The 19953-nt window shown below is 35.7% G+C and overlaps 4 protein-coding genes across 8 annotated transcripts; 2 read left to right on the top strand and 2 right to left on the bottom strand.

The window, feature by feature from the left end:
- Window positions 1-10: 10 nt before the first annotated feature.
- LOC105422761 (PI-PLC X domain-containing protein 3) lies at window positions 11-2532 on the top strand. The gene is made up of 2 exons (XM_011632265.3): window positions 11-146; window positions 797-2532. Exons 1-2 carry the CDS (start codon window positions 11-13, stop codon window positions 1657-1659), a joined length of 999 nt encoding a protein of 332 aa, XP_011630567.2. The 3' UTR covers window positions 1660-2532.
- On the bottom strand, window positions 2420-18962 carry LOC148934737 (PAT complex subunit CCDC47). Of its 4 annotated transcripts, none has more exons than XM_025217236.2 (4): window positions 18821-18962; window positions 3590-4583; window positions 3075-3246; window positions 2420-3005 (listed from the first exon to the last, which is right to left on the bottom strand). In XM_025217236.2, the coding sequence occupies exons 2-4, from the start codon at window positions 4576-4578 to the stop codon at window positions 2766-2768; spliced, it is 1401 nt and encodes a 466-aa protein (XP_025073021.1). In that variant the 5' UTR covers window positions 4579-4583; window positions 18821-18962; the 3' UTR covers window positions 2420-2765. The 4 variants fall into 4 exon arrangements, with proteins under 4 accessions (XP_025073021.1, XP_025073022.1, XP_011630573.1 ...); XM_025217237.2 differs by lacking the exon at window positions 18821-18962 and adding an exon at window positions 17292-17406; XM_011632271.3 differs by lacking the exon at window positions 18821-18962 and adding an exon at window positions 5625-5773.
- On the top strand, window positions 6594-11486 carry Klp68D (kinesin-like protein 68D). Of its 2 annotated transcripts, none has more exons than XM_011632267.3 (2): window positions 6594-6946; window positions 9014-11486. In XM_011632267.3, the coding sequence occupies exon 2, from the start codon at window positions 9041-9043 to the stop codon at window positions 11219-11221; it is 2181 nt and encodes a 726-aa protein (XP_011630569.2). In that variant the 5' UTR covers window positions 6594-6946; window positions 9014-9040; the 3' UTR covers window positions 11222-11486. The 2 variants fall into 2 exon arrangements, with proteins under 2 accessions (XP_011630569.2, XP_011630571.2); XM_011632269.3 differs by lacking the exon at window positions 6594-6946 and adding an exon at window positions 6977-7133.
- On the bottom strand, window positions 12471-17411 carry LOC105422762 (uncharacterized protein CG7065). The gene is made up of 5 exons (XM_089084126.1): window positions 17292-17411; window positions 16288-17009; window positions 16016-16119; window positions 15838-15940; window positions 12471-15591 (listed from the first exon to the last, which is right to left on the bottom strand). The coding sequence occupies exons 1-5, from the start codon at window positions 17361-17363 to the stop codon at window positions 12771-12773; spliced, it is 3822 nt and encodes a 1273-aa protein (XP_088940252.1). The 5' UTR covers window positions 17364-17411; the 3' UTR covers window positions 12471-12770.
- Window positions 18963-19953: the final 991 nt, after the last annotated feature.

The raw sequence follows: 19953 nt of genomic DNA, 5'->3' as shown, positions 1-19953 counted from the left end.
TTCGACCATCATGGAAGATGTAAAGGGAGAGGTTGTCACCGGCGCGCGATGGCCGAGCGCAGCTTTGACCGACGATCTGGAGTTTTGGATGACTCGGTTTCCGGCGCCGCTCAAGAATATACCCATAATACATCTGGCGATACCCGGTACGTTCAAATCGCTCTGTCTGATGCGCAGTTAAGAGAAGTTACATGTGCGATTGCAAAAATTTATTTTTCTTGATGGATTTCATTCAGTGTCGCTCGATCCACGATTTGATCGATAACAAATCGATAATAAACCGATAATAAACTGTTAATTATTAATCCTCCGATAGAAATAATTGAAAGAAAAGCGTTTTTTATTTACATTCATTTACAAATTTCTATATTCAAAATCAGAATTAAAACTTTTGCATTTGTGTAATTATGTATGTTATGCATAATTAAATTAAGAATTTTGAAAACATTTATTGAAATCATTTTATTTCATTTATCCAAAAATTCTAGCATTATTTTCGGGTTTCCTTAACTTGAGAGTTTCAAGCCTTGGATTTCTTTCTATTGTTTTTATCGTGATATTTCAAGTCTTTTCAATTTATAAATATTCATTTTGAAGCAGAACAAATTATGACAAAGCATAGAGGAAAATCGTATTCATAAATTCTACATGTGTGAATTCGATTCGATGTATAGTAGTTCTTTAACTGCAACTAAAGCGAACGTGGATGAGTAATCAAATGATCACATTTAACGTAAAAAAAAACAGTATCTCCCGAGAATTAACGATTATAATACAAACTGGTAATTTCCGACAGGTTCTCACGATACCATGACTTACACGATCGAGAGGCGCAACGACGTGGGGCCGGACGAACCCGCCTTCATCCGAACACTCGGCCGTTACTGCTCGTTCGTTGCCAAGCCTATTATTTTAAATTGGTCTATTACACAACGCGATGATATCAAGCGACAACTCAATGGTGGAATCCGATATTTAGATCTGCGCGTTGCTACAAAGCCGAGAACTAATGATATATACTTCCTTCATGGTCTGTACGGAGCGGAAGTCAGCAAACCGCTTCTAGACGTAGCCAATTGGCTCAGCTCGCATGCGAACGAGATCGTTATCCTGGACTTCCAACATTTCTATGCCTTCACGGATCAGGATCATCGTCGTCTCGTGGAGAAAATAATCCATATTTTCCGGGGGAAATTGTGCCCGGTCTCGTCCAAATTTGATCATATAACACTACAGTGGTTGGTCCTGAAGAGATATCAGGTGTTCGTGATTTACAGAAACGTTTACGCGCGCAACTACGCGAATCTGTGGCCGTCTGGCCTTTGGCGTACCGTATGGCCTAACACTGTCCGCGTGGACGAACTGATAGATTTCTTGAATGTCGAACTGCAGAATAGATCGTTGGACATCGCATTCGTATCGCAATGTCTGCTGACGCCGGATACGTCCTACGTTGTAAAACATTTGTGCGGTACTCTGCAAAGGGACCTGGCGTCTCGCTGCCAGAAGGCAATCCTCTCCTGGATAAATCAGAATCGTCCTGGTCGCGGAGGACTCAATATAGTTATAGCAGACTTTGTATCGGATAGCAACTTTCTGGTTTCTAAAACGGTCATTCAGAGTAATATGAAACTTCTGCATAATCTGGAAGTTCCTTAATTTAATTGTTTCTCTTCCGCTTCTCAGATTACAAATGACGCGTAAAGAATACCTTAGATCTATTTATTTTTATCTTAGTGAAATTTATTTTTATCTTAGTGTATTTTTATCTTAGTGAAAAGAAATATCTCTAAATCCACGATTGTCGTTTAAGATTTTTCACAATTGATACTTAGTAATCATTAATTATTATCTAAAATAAATCATTCAACTCTAAAATTATTCAATTTTGCACTTGATATGCAAAATCGCAATAAAATTACATGAAAAAATTTCAGTCTACTGATATTTATAAATTTAATACATATATTTCTGATTGATCTATCGTTCAGACAATTATATATATTCACGCTAAGCATTGCTATTATATATTACAATATATATATTTAAGCTAAACGTACTGTGGCACGTTGCTTGGAAAACAGATAATTTATTATTATTTCATACAATAAATATTCTTTACACTTTATAAGATAAAGTCTGACATTCACTTTTGACATTCACCAATTTATATGATAAATGTAAATAGCATAAAAGCTATTAGATATATCTATTGGAGGTATTGCAGTAATATAAATTATTGAATTAATTATTTATGTCAGATAAAAGAAAAAAAAATTTCTTGGAATGTTAGTATGAATTTCTTTTGAACATATTGTTTTGTCAATGTTAAAAGGTTATGATTTTATGTTATTTTATTCTATTAGTTCGTTGATATATAGTATTAAAAGAGGTATGATAATATAATTTCATATGTATATATAGTATACGCTAAATTTTATTCTCATTTCAACAGGGAATATTATTTATCTCTATGATATTTAAGTATGTAAGCTGGCAGTATAGGGCAAATAAAGTATACGTTACAACAAACTTACAATTCACAGGATACTTTTTTTCACAGTCGTTTGTACTTTCTTTAATAAGTTTGATACTTCATATGAGAACACTGAGTGAATATATGAATCTCAATGAAGAGCTAAGTTAGCATATTTTGTAGATAATTTAGACGAAGTACATTTCCCAATGAATTTTTCTTGAGTATGATAGTAAATTTGTTTCTTTTTTTTTGGATAAAGCAATCCAACTCGTTAGTTTTGATTGTATCACAATGCTTTCACCTTGAGTTGCTTCATTCTAGGAGCACGTTTTTTAGCCAACCTTCGTTGTTCCTTTTCCTCCCACTTTCGTTGTTTATCGGGATCTTCCTCTTGGAGAATTCTCTCCTGTTCGGCTCTTCGACGCTCCTCTCGTCTTTGTGCCGCAGCTTCGGCTCTTGCGGCATGCGTTGTTTTCAGAAAAACTTCCTCCACTTTGAGTCGATTTTTATCCGCTTTATTTTTACCCTGTGTATATAATGAAAATATAATTGTGATATTTAAGAAAATTTTAAACTAAAATAAAGAAATACAAACCTCTTTAGATAATTTAAAACGTCGCAGCTTATCAATTAAATAGAAAGCGAGTTGAAGTAAAGGTTTAAGTTTTTCTTGTGTTTCCGGATTGTACATACGACCCTTAAGACTTATATTCAGGCTTATCAACAATACTCTTCTAACTTCAGGCATTGTTAACTGAGTAGTATCTCTAAGATGAAATTAAATGTTAATATTGTTAATTATTATTTATCGCAATTTAATATGAAAAATAATTATATATATATATATATATATATATATATATATATATATATATATATATAATTATATGTGTACTCTTTAGGCAAATATATTTCATATGTTATATGTATTTATATCAAACAAATTTGATTAATTAAAGAATAGTAAAATTCTCTTAGAAATTTGAAAACTTTATTATTCTTCAGCTAATCAATACATTCATTCTAATTTATCATAAAATCCATGAAATATTAACCTTACTATATTTAAATCATTATTCCATCTAAATTGGTTAATACATCTTCACTTACTCCTGTGGTTTGCGTCCACTGAATTGATCGCTAATGTGAATATATTCTATGTAAGGTGCAAACTTTGAGAAGACTTGCTGAACCCTGGTATCCAAGATAGCTGCCGCTGCTTCTGGAATCTCAGACATTACGCAAAAGCCTGATGGAAGACCGAACTTTTCTCCGGCTCGTTTCTCCGGACAATATACGCTAATATCAGCCATATCGCGTACTAAATGCATCGCTATCCGTTTTGTAGCAGCTGCTAAAACGAAATTATCTATTTCGTCTTTTGCGAGTTCCACTTCTATGTGAACTTGATCGTTTTGTGGACGTACTAATTGAGCCAATACAGCGACTAAGTCTTGTCTCTTTATTAATTTCAGTTCAATAAGCATTGAATCACAGCCGACACGTCCGGAACAATAAAGACTGTATTGTGATTCGCTCTGTCTTACAAAACCATTATCGTTTGCGTTCTCATTTGATTTGCTTGAATGGCCAATGAGAGAAAAATTATCTAATAAAAGCTGCTTATGATCCATTAGCCATTGTTCAACTATACGAGCATTTTTCGTACGTCCTACTATATAATTTATAAAGTATACCACTAGTCCAGTGATCATTAGTATTTCTAAATAATAACTATCCCATCTCTCTCGCAGATGTAACGGAACTTTGGTAATAGTCAACGTGGAAGGTTCATCGTTTTTCGGACCAGCGTTGCCTCCCGCAACGTCCAACCCTTCAAATTCTTCCTCATCCTGGAAATGATCAAACTCGTTGTCTCCATCTGTAACCAAGACATCATCCTCCTCAAAATCTTGATTCAATCCTTCTTCCTGAGGCAATTCTGGTACGCGTTCGATGAGAACACTTGGCTTTTCCTCCTCGAAATCTTCGAATTCTGCAAATTCATTATCCTCGGGTATTTCTTCTTGAAAATGGGCTGTAACCCATAAATTAGTGGCGACCAATGTGATATGTGCTATTACAATCCACAATTTCATGTTATCTGAAACAACAAATGGTAAACAAATATGTAATTGTATAGATTTTTCATAATCATAACTTAAACAAGTTTATCATATAGAGACATAACTAATCTTTCTTCTAATAATTTACTATATTTCTCAGTTTTCTAATATTTATTCTGAATACAAAGAACATTGGAACAAATATATTAAATAATATAAATGTAATAAGTAAAAATTAATGTTTTGCTAAAATTTCTTTTAAAATATGATTCTAACACATAGCACTTATAGAAATAAACTATTACAACTAAGAATGCTTGTAAAGCAATTTGACAGAAATTACCCCATAATTATAATTTATAGAATTGCTTTTAATTAATCTATTAATTAATTAAGTAATAAAATATATTTAACAAATAAATAATAAATATTTGTATATAAGATAATATACAGATAGGAAGAATTTTGTAATTTATTTAATTCTAATATCACCAAAGCAAAATATATAGAACAATTGAGAAGTTGCTAAAATCAAATAGATGTTATTTTATAATAAATAGAATGAAATACATTACAAGAGACCTATTATTTTTATTCACTCATAACAAGCAAAATATATATTTATAAATTTGTGAAAATAAATGTAATAAAGACTAAAAATCTAGTTAATTGTACTGCTCAATAATACACGTTTTTGCCATTTATTTCGTACATGAATATTCTTTTGCACTATGTATTAATAAAAATTATTTCTTCTACGATGTTTATTTGATTCTATTCACTCAATATAAAATGATAGATATTAGTTTCAGCGAATTTTCGGCTATCATCAATTTTCGATTCATCTTGTGCATATCTAAAAGAATTTTCTCTCCTCCGAAAGATAACTCTTTGTTTCATCTCTTGGAAAAATATATATGTACAATATTTTTTGTGACACAGCATAAAATGCTATAAATCATAATCCAGCGAGTGACTAAAATTAGATACGATTAACCTATAATATAACTCAGAATTAATCCTCTATTACGACATGACGTCTCACCGATAAATGGAAGAGATCTTATGCGTAAAAATACCGATTTTTCGTCATCAATCTCGATTATAAATGGTATTGAAGTTTAATTACGACAGACACTACGACAGCGACTGTCTCGCTGGAACGTAGATGACTCGCATCACCTGGCTTTATGCCACGAAAGTCACTGTATGCCTGACGTCACTTCCTGGAAACGAAAGTATACAAGTGGCATTTAATATGCCTTCCCTCTTGAAGTTAGCCGTGTTCCAATAACGCATCTACTTAATTCGTATATCATGACTAAGTCTGACGTACGAATTGTTTCAAAACTGTTAGATAAAACCAGCAAGAAAGAATACAAAATTAAAAATTAGAGAATTAAATTTTGACATAAAAATTTATGCTTCGGTGATCAAAAAATATCAAAACGTTCTTTTATTGGTGAAAATAATTTTTTTGTTTCTAATTTTTATATTTAATTTCTTACTTCTTATTCCAGTTCATTTTGAGCCCTTAAGTCCTACAAATGGAGGAAATATTAATAACAGGAATATAAATATTAAATTTTGGAAATAAAAATTAAATGTGATGTACAATGTTGCAAAAGATATTGCTATATATTATATTTATTTTGTGTCCATTGTGCATTACATAAAGCTCATACTCTGAAGTGCCTCTCGTCTAAAAATAACAACCAATCAAAAGGCTTGCTTTAAAAGTACTTTTATCGACGAAAAAGTATTCATGGGTCTTGGAATTTTTTATTCTAAATTTTCATTTTCAAAATTTATAAATATTTATTTCCGTTCCTAATCTTTCTTCCATTATGCGCAAGGCTTTTTCTTTGATAAAAAAAAAAAAAAAAAAAAAAAACATCCCATTTCTCTAAAATTCGCCACGAGTCACATGTCGTTTTGAAGTGAGCTTCGATATACCGCAAATGCTCGCATCGGTAAAATAGGATTCTTTCGAAACGTCACACTCGACTTTCCCGACTTATTTCGTCTTGCTCGATGACGAGACGAGATATCGATTTGACGTCCCCCAACCCGGCGTCGCGGCGAGAAACTGGAGTCGCTCGCGCACGCTTGATGTACGTTCACGCGTTTCTCAGCTCTCTGCCCTGTCAGAAAAATGTTACGCGATCACTTTCGCGTAGCACTGGTGCCGTGAGTGGATTCAACGATCGCGCGTGTTGACGCTCGCCGGTTAACACGCTTCTCGCTGCAGTTTCGTCCCCTCCTGGGCCCCGGGCCCGTCGCGCGCTGCGCGAGAATCAATATACGGGGAAGAACGACGGCGAGCCGTTGACAACAAATTCTTGAACTAAACAATGGATCAATACCGATACGTCGCTACGGAGGGCAATACGTAGAAACGGTAATGTAATCCTCGCGAGTGAGATTCCTTATAATATACGTTCGCATTTTTCGCAATCAGCGAGTATAGAGAGGTAAATTTTAAAAGGCCTCCGCTTGTCGCTTCTCTTTCCTTTTGACGTGACGTGACGTGACGTGACGTGACGTGACATAACGTGACGTACAATTCGTACATTTAACCCTTAATCGTAAGTATTATAAATTCAATAGATTATTCATCTTAATGCAGCACACGAAAAAAATAATTCACGATTATTTTCTTATCGTTATGATTTTTTTTCTTTGTTAATATATAATTTAGGGTAATTCTTTGTATTGCTGTGCTTTCTATAAGTTTTCGATTAAGATCGAGAAATTAAAAGAAATACGTCTTAATATCAAATTTATTATGCATTTTTTTATCATATATTTTGTAAAGTTAATTTATAAAATATATGATATTAAAGTTATTTTAATGTATAAAATATTTTATAAAGTTGTGTTTAAATTATTTGATCAAATAGAATAACGATTATATATATAAAATATAAAACTATATTTTTATAGACGAGATATCTTATAATGTGAACGGCGATTTAAGTAGAAGACAAAATAAACATCTAATCCGGTATTTATTTATAAAATAATCCTTTTTTGTATCTTTGATGACGATTTGTTCTGTGAATTTTAATTATATATATTATTGTCTCGATTGATACTTGATTCAAATGGAATGCAGTTAAGCGCACTTAAAATGAGACCAGAAAATAGTCACCTTATAAGTCTATAGATGATATGTGTAAAAGTTCTATAATCATTTTTGATTAACAAACTTGCTTTTGCACTTTCTTTTTGGAAGCGAGAATTCAAAAAATACTGAAATTTTAAAAAATATTGTATTGATTATTAATATTACATACGAATTTTATGATGTATCATGCCAAGTTTTATCGATTCTAAAAGTTGTGTGAACATGGCGACGAAGTTTTATGAAAGTAATATTGAGCAATTGTAGGCTACAGTGCTGATTGAAGAATTTCATTTTTAGTAAGATTTAGTTGTATTATCTATCTAATAATATAAAAATTTTTTTAATTTATTTCTATATTGCTTAAAATTTCAGTTATGCTAATTGCCATTAAATTAGTTTTCATGCAATAAATAAAATATGCTATGTACATTCTTAAAATATCTATACTGTTGGAAAAAATGTGTTGAATTTAACATAAATCGCATGTCCCAAACGATTCACTCAAAATTTTGTGTTAATTTAACACAATATGGATGTGTTAAATAGTAATACCGACACTATGTTAATATTTCAACAAAAAAGAAATGTACTCTTGATCTTAATTTGAAGTTAATTGTGTGTTACAATTAACATAATTTTTATGATAAAATAACATGTCGAAACGCGTCAAAATTCAAGACTGTCGAAAGCACACAAAGAATAATAACAAGTCAGCCCCACTCCTGTTATAGAGTAAAACCAACATTTTTTGTGTGTAAATTTTAACATATTAAATAAATACGTACGAATTGTGTTATTTTAACACATTTCTTAAATCATTTTAATAATTTTACATTTTATATTTGTTAAGATCAGTCAACATAGTAGACATGTGTTAAATTTACATATAAATATGTAGATTATTTAACACAAAAATTTTAACAAGGACCGATTTTAACACAAATACAAAATGTTTTTTACTGTGTAGTCTTAAAATATCTAAGTATACAGGATAAGTAAAAAATTCCGCACCGGTGAAATATCTCGAAAATTAAACATTTCCGAAAGTAAAAAAATTTCCTGGAGAATTCTCGGATTTTTCAAGTATTGTATTTAAAATTTCAAGTAAAATTAAAGTAAATTAATTTTTATATGGCGCAATAAATATCCATAATATTCTGATTTTCAAGAATGAAAAGAAATTCCTTTGAGAATTCCAGGGAATAGGGGATAGACCTCCCTGACAATTTATTAAGAAAATTATCAAAATATTAAATTAGCACGGAAATTAGTTAAATTAGTAGACATTTGATTCTAACATCAGAATGAAGAACATAATCATGAATTCGCGCTTTGCAGACGAGAGCCGCATATTTTACCGTCGGTATGGAAAAGTTGGACAACCAGCAGAAGGCCTGGAAGAAGAAGAGTATGAAGTCAAGCGCGGGCGCGGAGGTAGCGACGCAGTGCGTGAAGGTGGTCGTACGATGTCGACCGATGGACGAGCGGGAGATCAGTCGCAATTACACTCGCGTGGTCGACGTGATCCCATCCAGAGGCGCGGTTGAGGTGCGGCATCCACGCGACGATCCGTCCAGCGAGACCGTCAAGGTATTCACCTTCGACGCGGTATACGATTGGAATTCCAGCCAGCAGGAGCTGTACGAGGAGACGGTCAGGCCACTGGTGTCCTCGATACTCGATGGCTTCAACGGCACTATCTTCGCTTACGGACAGACCGGCACCGGAAAAACGTACACTATGGAGGGCTCCAAGACGGATCACGAGAGACGTGGCATCATCCCGCGCTCCTTCGAACACATATTCAATCACATCGGCAGATCGGAGAACATGCAGTATCTGGTGAGGGCTAGCTATCTGGAGATTTATCAGGAGGAAATACGTGATCTGCTGCATCCGGATCAGAGCCTACGCTTCGAGCTGAAAGAAAAGCCGGATATTGGGGTATATGTTAAAGACTTGTCGACCGCCGTCTGCAAGAGCGCGGCTGAGATACAGCACCTGATGAACGTGGGCAATCAAAACAGAACGATCGGCGCGACGAACATGAACGAGCACAGTTCGCGGTCACACGCGATCTTTCTCATTACGATTGAGATGGGGAATATCGGTGACTCCGGTGGCATCCGAGTGGGACGCTTGAATCTAGTCGACCTCGCGGGCAGCGAGAGACAAAGTAAAACTGGCTCGTCGGGAGAGAGATTAAAAGAGGCGAGCAAAATCAATCTGAGTCTGTCGGCTTTGGGTAATGTGATCTCGGCGTTGGTGGACGGTAAAACCACGCATGTGCCATATCGTGACTCTAAGCTGACGAGGTTGCTGCAGGATTCTTTAGGTGGTAATTCAAAGACGATTATGGTGGCAAACATCGGACCGGCCAGCTACAACTACGATGAGACTCTGACAACTCTACGATATGCTAGCCGCGCTAAGAACATCAAGAACAAGCCTAGGATTAATGAAGATCCAAAGGATGCTTTACTGAGGCAATATCAGGAGGAGATAGGTCGATTGAAAGAAAAACTTGCGCAAAAAGGCGGGGTGCAGCGAAAGAAGAAGAAATCAAAAAGAAAAAAGGAGGATGAGACAATTGATTCGGAATCTGAGACAGAAGATAGTCGAGGTGAAGACAATAAGATATCCGAAACCGACAAGAAACTCATAGCGGAGCAGTTGAAGGCCGAGAAGCAAGAGACTGAAAATCTCGTACAGAGAATAAAGGACTTGGAGAGTAAGATGCTCTGCGGTGGTAAAAACATAATCGATCACACGAACGAACAGCAAAGAGCGTTGGAGCAAAAAGCGGCTGAGATCGCGGAACGTAAGAGACGCGAGGTCGAGATGCAACAGAAACTGGAGGATGAGGAATTGACGATGGTCGGCGTGAGAGAGACCTATACCACGTTGCAGCAAGAGGTAGATGTCAAGTCTAGGAAATTACGGAAATGCTTCACTAAACTGCAGGCCTTGAAGCAAGAGTTAGAGGACGTGACCAGCGACTACAACAGAGACAGACGAGACTTGGAGCAGGAGCAACACGAGTTGATGAAGGAGCTCAAGCTCAAATACCTCATAATCGAGAACTTTATTCCCGAGGAAGAAAAGACGAAGATTCTATCCAGAATCCATCTGGACGAGGAGGAGGACTGCTGGATCGTGAAAGATCCCGAGCCATCGAGTATAGATGCCATTAAGCGACCGACCTCCGTACCAGGTGCCCGTAGGCCGGTCTCGGAATACGCGCGGATCGCTCTCGCGATGGGACGAGGGTGCCGTTACGCGGGCGAGAACATTCTTAACTTGGACCTCGACATGCCGGCACGGACGACCTTGGATTATCAGGGACCGGCAATCGCGCCGACGATTCAGGCCGTTCTGGAGGAAGCTCTACGCGATGAAGGCGATATAGATGTCGACGCCTCGAGCACGAGGCTGCGAACCAAACCGCGTTTGCAGTCGGCGCGAATTAGGCCGAAGAGTGTTACCAAGATGCAGCAAATCCCGGCACCGGTTTACCCGAAAACGAGAGGCCTCGTTCCGAAGTAAATGAAATCGGAATGAAATGATTAAAACCCCGATTGGCGCGCTTTTTATTTTTGTTTGTAAAGAAGAGTGTATATATATATATATATATATTATGTAAACCGCATATTGTGCTTTAATTCTTCGCGGTTGCGTCGAGGTACACGGACAAGGAAAACGAAATATGTCCTGCAATTCTCTAGTCATTGTGCAATGCGTAAACATATGATATGTCACTACGTCTCGAACATAACTGTTGTAATAATACAGTATAAAATAGCTCTTGAAATTTTCTTTCTACTTGAAATATCCTCTCTAATTTCTTGCATTATAAGGATTGCTTTAAATAGAATGGTGTACATTTTTTTATTTTTTTAACTGATTTTTTTATTTTATTGTTGTCATGTTTTTTTTTTTCAATTACTGTCTTTACAAAAACATAAGCCCTCCAAAAAAGTTTGCATTACTTAAATTGATGACAAATATATTACAACTACGCTATTCGTGTAATGTCTATATATTTATTAAAGAATTACATTTTGATTATATTAAATGTTCCGTTTTCGGTGCAAAGTAATTTAACAGTCTAAAACACCTTTTATGATTATTTTATCGCAATTGTTGCGATCTGTTCTCGTTAAATATCGCCGCAATTTCTATGCAATAAAAGCGATTACGATTATTATTTTATCAAATATCTTACAAATAGTAAAATCATCTTTTAAAGATACATACACACACGTACGTAAGTCTGATGGTTAGTCTGTTTATTTTACTTACTTTCGTTTGATCGAAGCCGTACGATGTACGTAACAGTACACATTCACTTCATACTTGTACAATTCACTCAAAAGCGATGTACATTCGGTCAATGTACACTATGAGACTTTCACTGGCACACACCCGCGCAGCATACATGAAAAATTACGCGAAAACGAATGCGAATAAACGATTCGATTTATGGGTAAAAGAGAAATTTTTTTAAATTTAATAATTTAAATTTAATAATTTAAATTAATAATTAGGTATTATTTAAACTTAGATTACCTAAATTATTAATTTAATTTCAAATTTCATGATATTACATACATAGCATAAAATGCAATGAAATTCTCACATTTTGTTATACACCAAAATGAAATTCTCATTTACAAATAACAATACAATTATTTCTTTTACCCTCATCATAACAATTATTTTTTTTTTTATCTTTATCGAAATGCGTGAGGAATTGTGAACAGAGATTTCATTTATACAAATAAATAGAGATACATACGTAGAAGAACCGGGCCGAATATCCGGAATTATAATTTTCTAAGTACATCTTTTAGGATTAACATTGCGGAAACACTTGCGCAAAAATAAGAATGCTATACATCCATTAATCAAAATAAAATCCTAATCCACTTTGTTAAAAATATATAAAGAGGGAACACATGAGAAGAGAATTCAAAACTTATACACACAAACTTGTACAACTGTACAAAAATGAAATTTGAGCTCTTTTCTAGCTTGTACGAATGTAGGATCAAACCAGATGACTTAAAAAAATCATCAATGAAGACTATTTTATTCAATAAAATCGCTGTTGCTGCATATACGGGTCGTATTGCTGCGACGGCGGTTGCTGAATGTAGTTTGACGGAGGTGCACTTTGTGCGCCGTAAGAGCCGTAAGTTTGTTGAGGATACTGATTCGGTGGTCCACCGTATTGACCTTGATTACCCATGTTACCATAACCCTGATAATTATAACCATTGTCTATATATCCCGAATTATTAGAGAACATTTGCGGTTGCGGTTGATAATTCGAGAACTGTTGGTTCGAGACGTTAGGATAGGTCATCGGTTGTTCCTGCGGCCGTGGCTGGTTGCTCGGAAGAAAACCTTGATTGTAAAAGCTCGGTATTGCACCTGGCGGCGCTGGCTCAGCGGAACTCGCTATGGTTTCGGTTTTTTCACCACTCAGACTCAGCGATTTTGGAACATATTTATTCGGCAGGTCACACATAATATTCGCGATTAGACGTTTGGTTTCATTCAATATCGCATTTGGATCGTTCGTTTTTGCCATGTCTTTTCGCTGCGACATTGATGATCGCGATCTCGACCTTGATCTTGATCTCGATTTCGATCGTGATCGCGACCGCGATCGAGACCAAGATTTTGGCGATTTGGAAAAGGCATGGGACTTTTTTGCTTTTTCATTCTCGCTCACATTCTTATTTGCTGCCTTGTAGATATCTTCATATGTATAGTCGTCATCATCATCAGACAAATCTATAGTTTTGATTTTAGCTTTGTCATCATTATCCTTTTTTATTTGTATCTCGTCGTCCTCATCGTTCGCAAACATGTCCAGTTTAGGTTTCCATTTATCATCATCGTCAGTTGGATTCTGATTTCCTTTACGAGTGGAAAATGGGGAATTACTCTTTTTGCCTTTACCAATTTCAACTTCTGGACTCGGTGATTTCGTACTTCCCAAAATAGATACAGATGTCGTCGATACATTCATGCCTAAATTGACGAAGTCTCTTAACTTCTCGACTCTTGATGGATCACTTGCCTCGAGTTTCTTCAAGGAACTTATAAGACTTTGCTGTTCTTCCGTGCTTAAATCTTTAAATTTTTGCAATTTCAATTTCAAATCCATGTCCGATAGATTCTCTATTTTCTGTCGTTCCACGGATTCGGCCGAGATAGTCGTCGTTTTGACAAGCTCCGTTGCTTGAGAAGCGGCAGTGCCGCAATTCGTCAAACCTTTGACAAAGTCAGCAGTAGTAACGGGTTTATCGGAGTGTTTCGACGCCTCGGCCATACCAACTACAGCATTAATGAGAGTCTCTAGTTCTTCTTGCGAAACATTTGATCTACCTTGCGCGACAAGAGCTGCGGCAATCTGCTGAGCAATGGCGACTTTGTCAACTGTACCTACACCAGGTACGCTCACTGGTTCAGATTTAATAGCCGGTGTAATTATCTCCACCGGTCTTGAGTAGGTGCTTCGATTAATGTAACTCATAGGTTTAGATGCTTCCAGAAGTTCTCGTTCCTTCTTTTTCTTTTCTTCTTCCAACTTCTTTTTGCTCTCAGAAGCTCTATGCAGCAACTTAGCGATATTTTGTATAGCCGTTTTAGTGGCCGTGATTGCCATTTTTTCTACCATGCCCGCAAACAATTGACCTTTGAGTTTTTCTTTAACGGTCTCAAACAAGACGCTTACTTCCTCGTCGTACAATAACTCTTCAGCGGAATTTGGCTTTGCTTTCTCAGCAGCTAAAGCTTTAGACAAAAGTGATACTATCTTAGGACCGAGAGAACCTAGCTGTCCTTCGAGCGCTGTGAGTAATCGCAATAAACCGACTACTTCAAGATCTTCTTTCAATACCTCTTCGGTTACAGATGGTGGAGTAGGCGATTTATCTTTTACGGGATACGGAGTCGCATAATATATTGGTCTAGTACGTGTTGGATAATTATGACTATATACATTTCCTCTTCCGCGTGAATATGTTGGATACATGTATTCTCGGTCTCTGAGTTCATGACGATCATAATATTCGGGTTTAACCATCTTTGTACCAACGTACTCTACTTCATCATCACTTTCTATACGATGCCTACGTTTCGTAGGAGAACGTTCTCGCTCTCGTTCTCGCTCTCGCTCTCGTTCACGTTCACGTTCACGTTCACGTTCACGTTCACGTTCACGTTCACGTTCACGTTCACGTTCTCGCTCTCGTTCCCTCTCTCGCTCCCGCCTCGGTGGGATCCACTTTTCCGGTGGTTTTTCTTCAGGTAATTCCAATCTCTTTTTAATCTCTTCTTTCCGTTGTTGAAGTTGTTCGTTATGAATTTCGCGCATCCGCTTGTTCCAAAACTCTATCCACTCTGGCTTGAAGTCATGCTTACTTGGATCATTACCTTCAGCCTGAAGTTCCTTGTATCGTCTGTTCCAGAATTTCTTCCACTCGTCTGGATAAGACGGATGTTTTTCAGGATTCTTCTCGTGAAACTTTAGAGCACGATCTAATGTTTCTTCGGCACGTCTAATTTGCTCGCGGTACTTATCCCATTTGTCGCGTTCCCTAAGAGGCTGTAAAGATCGCGATCGTGATCGCGATCGACCACGAGTACGTTCGCGCGAATGTCTCAAATTACGATACTTTCCTGCGTTTCTTTCAACGGAACTTCTTCTTTTATTTCGATTTGGTGAACGAGATCTCGAACGGGATGGTGATGGACTGCTCGAAAGTGATATGCTCGAAAGTGATGAGAGAGATTTGATGTCGTCTGAGGGTCGTTTTGGTGATTTTTTCTCTTCTTCAAGTTTTGGCGAGGTTTTGCGAAGACTCATTTTGTCCTTATTAACTATACGCATTTTAAAACCCCTAAAATGAAAAAGATGTTTTCAAACTTTACAGATATCCATATTAAAAATTAAAATTTTAAGAGAAAAAAATAATGATAAATGTGTACCATTATCTTTTTGCAAATATATAGATAATAATCAAAGGATTTTGAATGTATTCAAATACTGATTCAATGAAAAATTATACTTTTTTGAAATATGTTAAAATATTAATTTAAAATCTGTAGAAATTATATTTTTTTATTACTTGGATTTATTTACTCACGATTTTGTTACAGTTTCTCCCTTAGAGTCCATTCTTTTAGGTGACTTTTCCTTTTTCTTATCTTCTTTTTTAATTTTATCATCAATCTTTTTATCAGGAGTATCTTGATAGAAATTAATAATTTAAACATTCGTCATATTTAAAAGATAATTATATAAAATTCACATTGTATACTCACCTTTTTTTCTAACATTATTACCATTCATTTCTGCCATTTTTTCATCAAAATTTGTTACCCATCGCACATCGTAAACTTCCATAAAAGTACACTCTGATGTTTCCCTATATACAGGAAACCACTATATTGATTTCAATATATCAAATAAAAAATTAAAGTAACTAACTTGAAATGTATTATAAATGTGACGTAATAATGTTTACATCACATTTTGAACATAAATTGAGAAAATCAATCTTGAACGACGATAATATTTGGATGTTTTGATTTACCTAAAATGAACATCCTGATATACCCTCTTGATATACTGCATTTTATTCTTTTCAAACTGTGCTTTGTCTACCAATTGCGGCTTCATTCTTCCAAACTTTTCTTCAATTTTCTTCGCCACTAACACCGATATTTCATTGGCTCCGCGCTTATAATTAGGAGTACGCGGTAACTCCGTAATTGCGCGCGATATAGTTGGAAAATGTCTATTCAGATACGTGATACGGTGATTGTAACTGGTAATATGAGCCATTACTGTGCGCGGATCGCCACGTTTGTCGCACAAAACACATGTATAACTCGGTTCACAAGAGTCGTTGTCCACCAATTCCAGTAGATACTCAAGGCCAACGAGCGGCGAGCTTTGATGACGATCTAAGCTCATCTGTATCGACGTGATTCGCGTTATTTGATCTTCCATCCCAGGTGGTACTGGCTCCCCAGGCGCCAAGGTATCGCTGATATTGGCAGATTGCACTGGTGCGACCATCTTGGCCACATCCGGCCGTTTGGACCACAGCATAACTGGATATGGCCATTCCTCCAATTTCATTTTGTGACGATTGCACAAATTGTGATTTATCAATTTATGAGCCCCGAACAAGGCAACATTACAGATATGACACCATATATCACCATCTTCAGTCTCAGAATAGACGGGTCTCAGTGCGCCGTCTTCAGCGGTAACGCTACATCGCATTATACGCTTCCGATCATATTCTTCCTATGAAACATAAACGATTCGTGAGCCGGACGATCTTCCATTGCCGAATGCTATTCTCAAAAATATCCGTAATTCGTGACGATATTTTCTATATATGATTTTTGTGTAATAAAATGGTAAATCTTTATATGTCGAAGCATACATAGTAGAAGCTCGAAATAATCAGATTGAATAGTACATATAGTTACGTCTATGTAACAATTTCTTTACTATTACTGCATGCACAATCGATAATTTATGGCTGACTCTGTATTCCCCAGCACTACATTTTTCACTGTTTACCTTTTCCTTATCCTCTTCTGATAAATGAGAAGGATTACGTCCCTCTATATCAAGATCATCAAAGTTCTGCATGATATAGCCGTAACAGCAAACGCACGGTCACCACCAGTACTTTCTGAAAATATCAATATCTTATAAGACTATAAAAGTGACGACTGTAATACATCAAGGTTGGCACAAAATTGCAATTGCATTTCACTTACAACAAAAGTGATATCTAAAATTTACAAGTTTGAGTCTTCATCGAGAGTATTAGGAAAAAAAATAAAGTTATGCAGTAATAAGTGTAAGCAAATGTTACATTCACAGATGACCAAGCTAATCCATGAATGCAACTTCATGTGTTGCAACCAACCCTGTAGTAGCAATATTCTGGCATAACAATTTTATTAATTATTATAGCTTAGTGAAAAAGATTTGAATTGGCCGTACTTACTTACCATATCATTGCCGCATACGCTAACAACTAATTTGACCGACATGAATATTTGCAGTGTGTCGTACATATCCAATGTTCAACACAATTAATTAGTATAAAAGATAGGTGTTTGTCATACTTAACTTTAAGAAGTACAATTGAACTATGGGTTTGTATTCCATGTACACGTGCATATGTAAGAGAGACACGTGTCACATAAAAGCGAAATACATTATTTAAAAATTCGTTATTTTTATAAATATAACTTCAAAAAAGCTTTTATAATTCGACTACCGCAACATAGTACAAAAAGCTGCACAAAACGGCTGTATCATAGGTAAAGTATAAATTTTTTTTAAGTACACGTGTGTAAATGTGACAAGTTACAATGTTTCATTATACAAGGGAAGGTAAGACATTTATTTTACCATTTTTACTGGTCGCTAAGAGTATCACTGCTAAAACTATTTTGCTGGAGTGTATGAACAATTTCTCCAGCTACTTACCACTTACCACGAGAGAGAATCTCGGTGAGAATCTCAGAGAAACCCCGAGAACCGTTCCACTATGAAAAACCACCAAAGAACCACCAGAAACAACTTAAAAACTGAACTGATCTCCGTTGGAGGCACAAGCCGGGCGAAGTTAAGACGCTTTTAACTTCACCAAATTGATTCTTGACTCGAGGGCGAATCAATCGTTCGCGATGATCGTGCTATGTAACACGGCGCGTTCTACGAGAATACGTGCATTCGTTCCGAACGGAAAGACCGATCTCGTATTAAATTATGTATGTATAATTAGCCGTGGGAAAGAGAGAGAGAGAGAGAGAGAGAGAGAGAGAGAGAGAAAGAGAGAGAAAGATAGAGATACAACAAAGTGAGGTTGATGTAGTGGCAAACGTTTATGCCAGCACACGTCCTCGTAAGAAGTAAAACGCGCCCGTTTCAACAACGCGGCGAGACGTAACGCTACGAAGGCAAAAATGATTCCCCTGAAAATCGAATGCACCTCGTTGCTTTGTGTCGTCTCAGACTGTTGACTTCGTCGTTCCGAGTTTACGTTATTTTTCCGGCCACTCGGAGCCGGCGAGCCGACGGAGTTGACTTACCTACTTGCCGATCGTTGTCGTCGCTCGTTAGATGATATAATCTACGTCGCAGACTGATTATTTTTTAATCTCGTTTACGAGAAACGACATTTTCGCCCCTTCGCGGCCATGACGCGGGCCGGACATTGCGGCTGCGTATGTGTGTGAAACAGAAATGATTGGAAATGAGCGAGGCGCCTCCTATACAAGTGGCTAAATGCCAAAGTGAGTTGATGAATAATCGATTGATGATAATTTAAAGAAATAAATAAAAAAAATTTGCACTTTGTCTAAAGTCGGTGAAAAAGAAATAAATTTTTTTTTATTACACGTAGGCGACAATTTAAAAAAAAAAAAAAAAATGGAAAGTAAGGATCCGTGAGATTTTAATTTACACAATTAAAATTTACACAATTAATTTTCGTCTGATGAGAAGTTTATTTGGAGATATTTTTTGGAGATATTTTGTCATGACTTTTTATAATTTTTAATAATTTTAGTGATTAATATTTAAATTTAGTATTGATTTAAATCAAGAATTACAGAATTACAGTAATTAATTAAAAAGTGAGATTATAAAGTGCAATACACACATTTTTATAATTAAGAATTATGTATTATATAACTACGTACACAATCCCTTATCAGCGTATGTAGATTTTGATCGGAGGATATCATAGAAAATTAAATTTTGTATGTCCCTTAAGATATTAAAGATATACATTACATTAAATGTAAAAACTGTAATGAAAATGTTCGCATATCTTGATTTTCTGAAGAACATGTTTACAACCAGTACATTCAGTATCACTAAGCGATATTTATATTAGGCATGTTAAAACCCTATCTCGCTGAATATCTGTTACTTATTACAGTCTGTTATTTAAATAATCCTTTCAGCTTATTATCATTATATTGTATTATTATTATTATATATCGAATCGAATATTTATATATAGAACTATATATATTTTTAGACATATTTTATCTTAGCATAATATACACTAAAAAAAGAAAAATGGAATCATATAATTAGTATATTTTGAGCATAAAAAAAAATGTATATAATCTACTTTTGTAATATCTTCCAAACATTTTCAAAATCATAACGTTATATATAAAAAGATTCATGGAAAAGAATTTTATTGATTTTT

Source organism: Pogonomyrmex barbatus, unplaced genomic scaffold (assembly GCF_055798465.1).
Source record: "Pogonomyrmex barbatus isolate J1 unplaced genomic scaffold, ASM5579846v1 scaffold8, whole genome shotgun sequence".
In the NCBI taxonomy this organism is placed as follows: domain Eukaryota; kingdom Metazoa; phylum Arthropoda; class Insecta; order Hymenoptera; family Formicidae; genus Pogonomyrmex; species Pogonomyrmex barbatus.
Note: the sequence above shows the minus strand (reverse complement) of the source record. Positions and strands in the feature narration are given on the sequence as shown.

Bases quoted from the DNA above. Each gene is read 5' to 3' on its own strand.
- LOC148934737 (XM_025217236.2), bottom strand. From the start codon at position 4,578: ATGAAATTGTGGATTGTAATAGCACATATCACATTGGTCGCCACTAAT. The intron at 3,247-3,589 runs GTAAGTGAAGAT...ATTTCATCTTAG, and splicing joins AGTGGACGCAAACCACAGGA to AGATACTACTCAGTTAACAA. The intron at 3,006-3,074 runs GTTTGTATTTCT...TTATATACACAG, and splicing joins GTTTTAAATTATCTAAAGAG to GGTAAAAATAAAGCGGATAA.
- LOC105422762 (XM_089084126.1), bottom strand. From the start codon at position 17,363: ATGCAGAACTTTGATGATCTTGATATAGAGGGACGTAATCCTTCTCAT. The intron at 17,010-17,291 runs GTAAACAGTGAA...TATGTTTCATAG, and splicing joins CAGAAGAGGATAAGGAAAAG to GAAGAATATGATCGGAAGCG. The intron at 16,120-16,287 runs GTAAATCAAAAC...TCCTGTATATAG, and splicing joins TATCAGGATGTTCATTTTAG to GGAAACATCAGAGTGTACTT.
- LOC105422761 (XM_011632265.3), top strand. From the start codon at position 11: ATGGAAGATGTAAAGGGAGAGGTTGTCACCGGCGCGCGATGGCCGAGC. The intron at 147-796 runs GTACGTTCAAAT...AATTTCCGACAG, and splicing joins AATACATCTGGCGATACCCG to GTTCTCACGATACCATGACT.
- Klp68D (XM_011632267.3), top strand. From the start codon at position 9,041: ATGGAAAAGTTGGACAACCAGCAGAAGGCCTGGAAGAAGAAGAGTATG.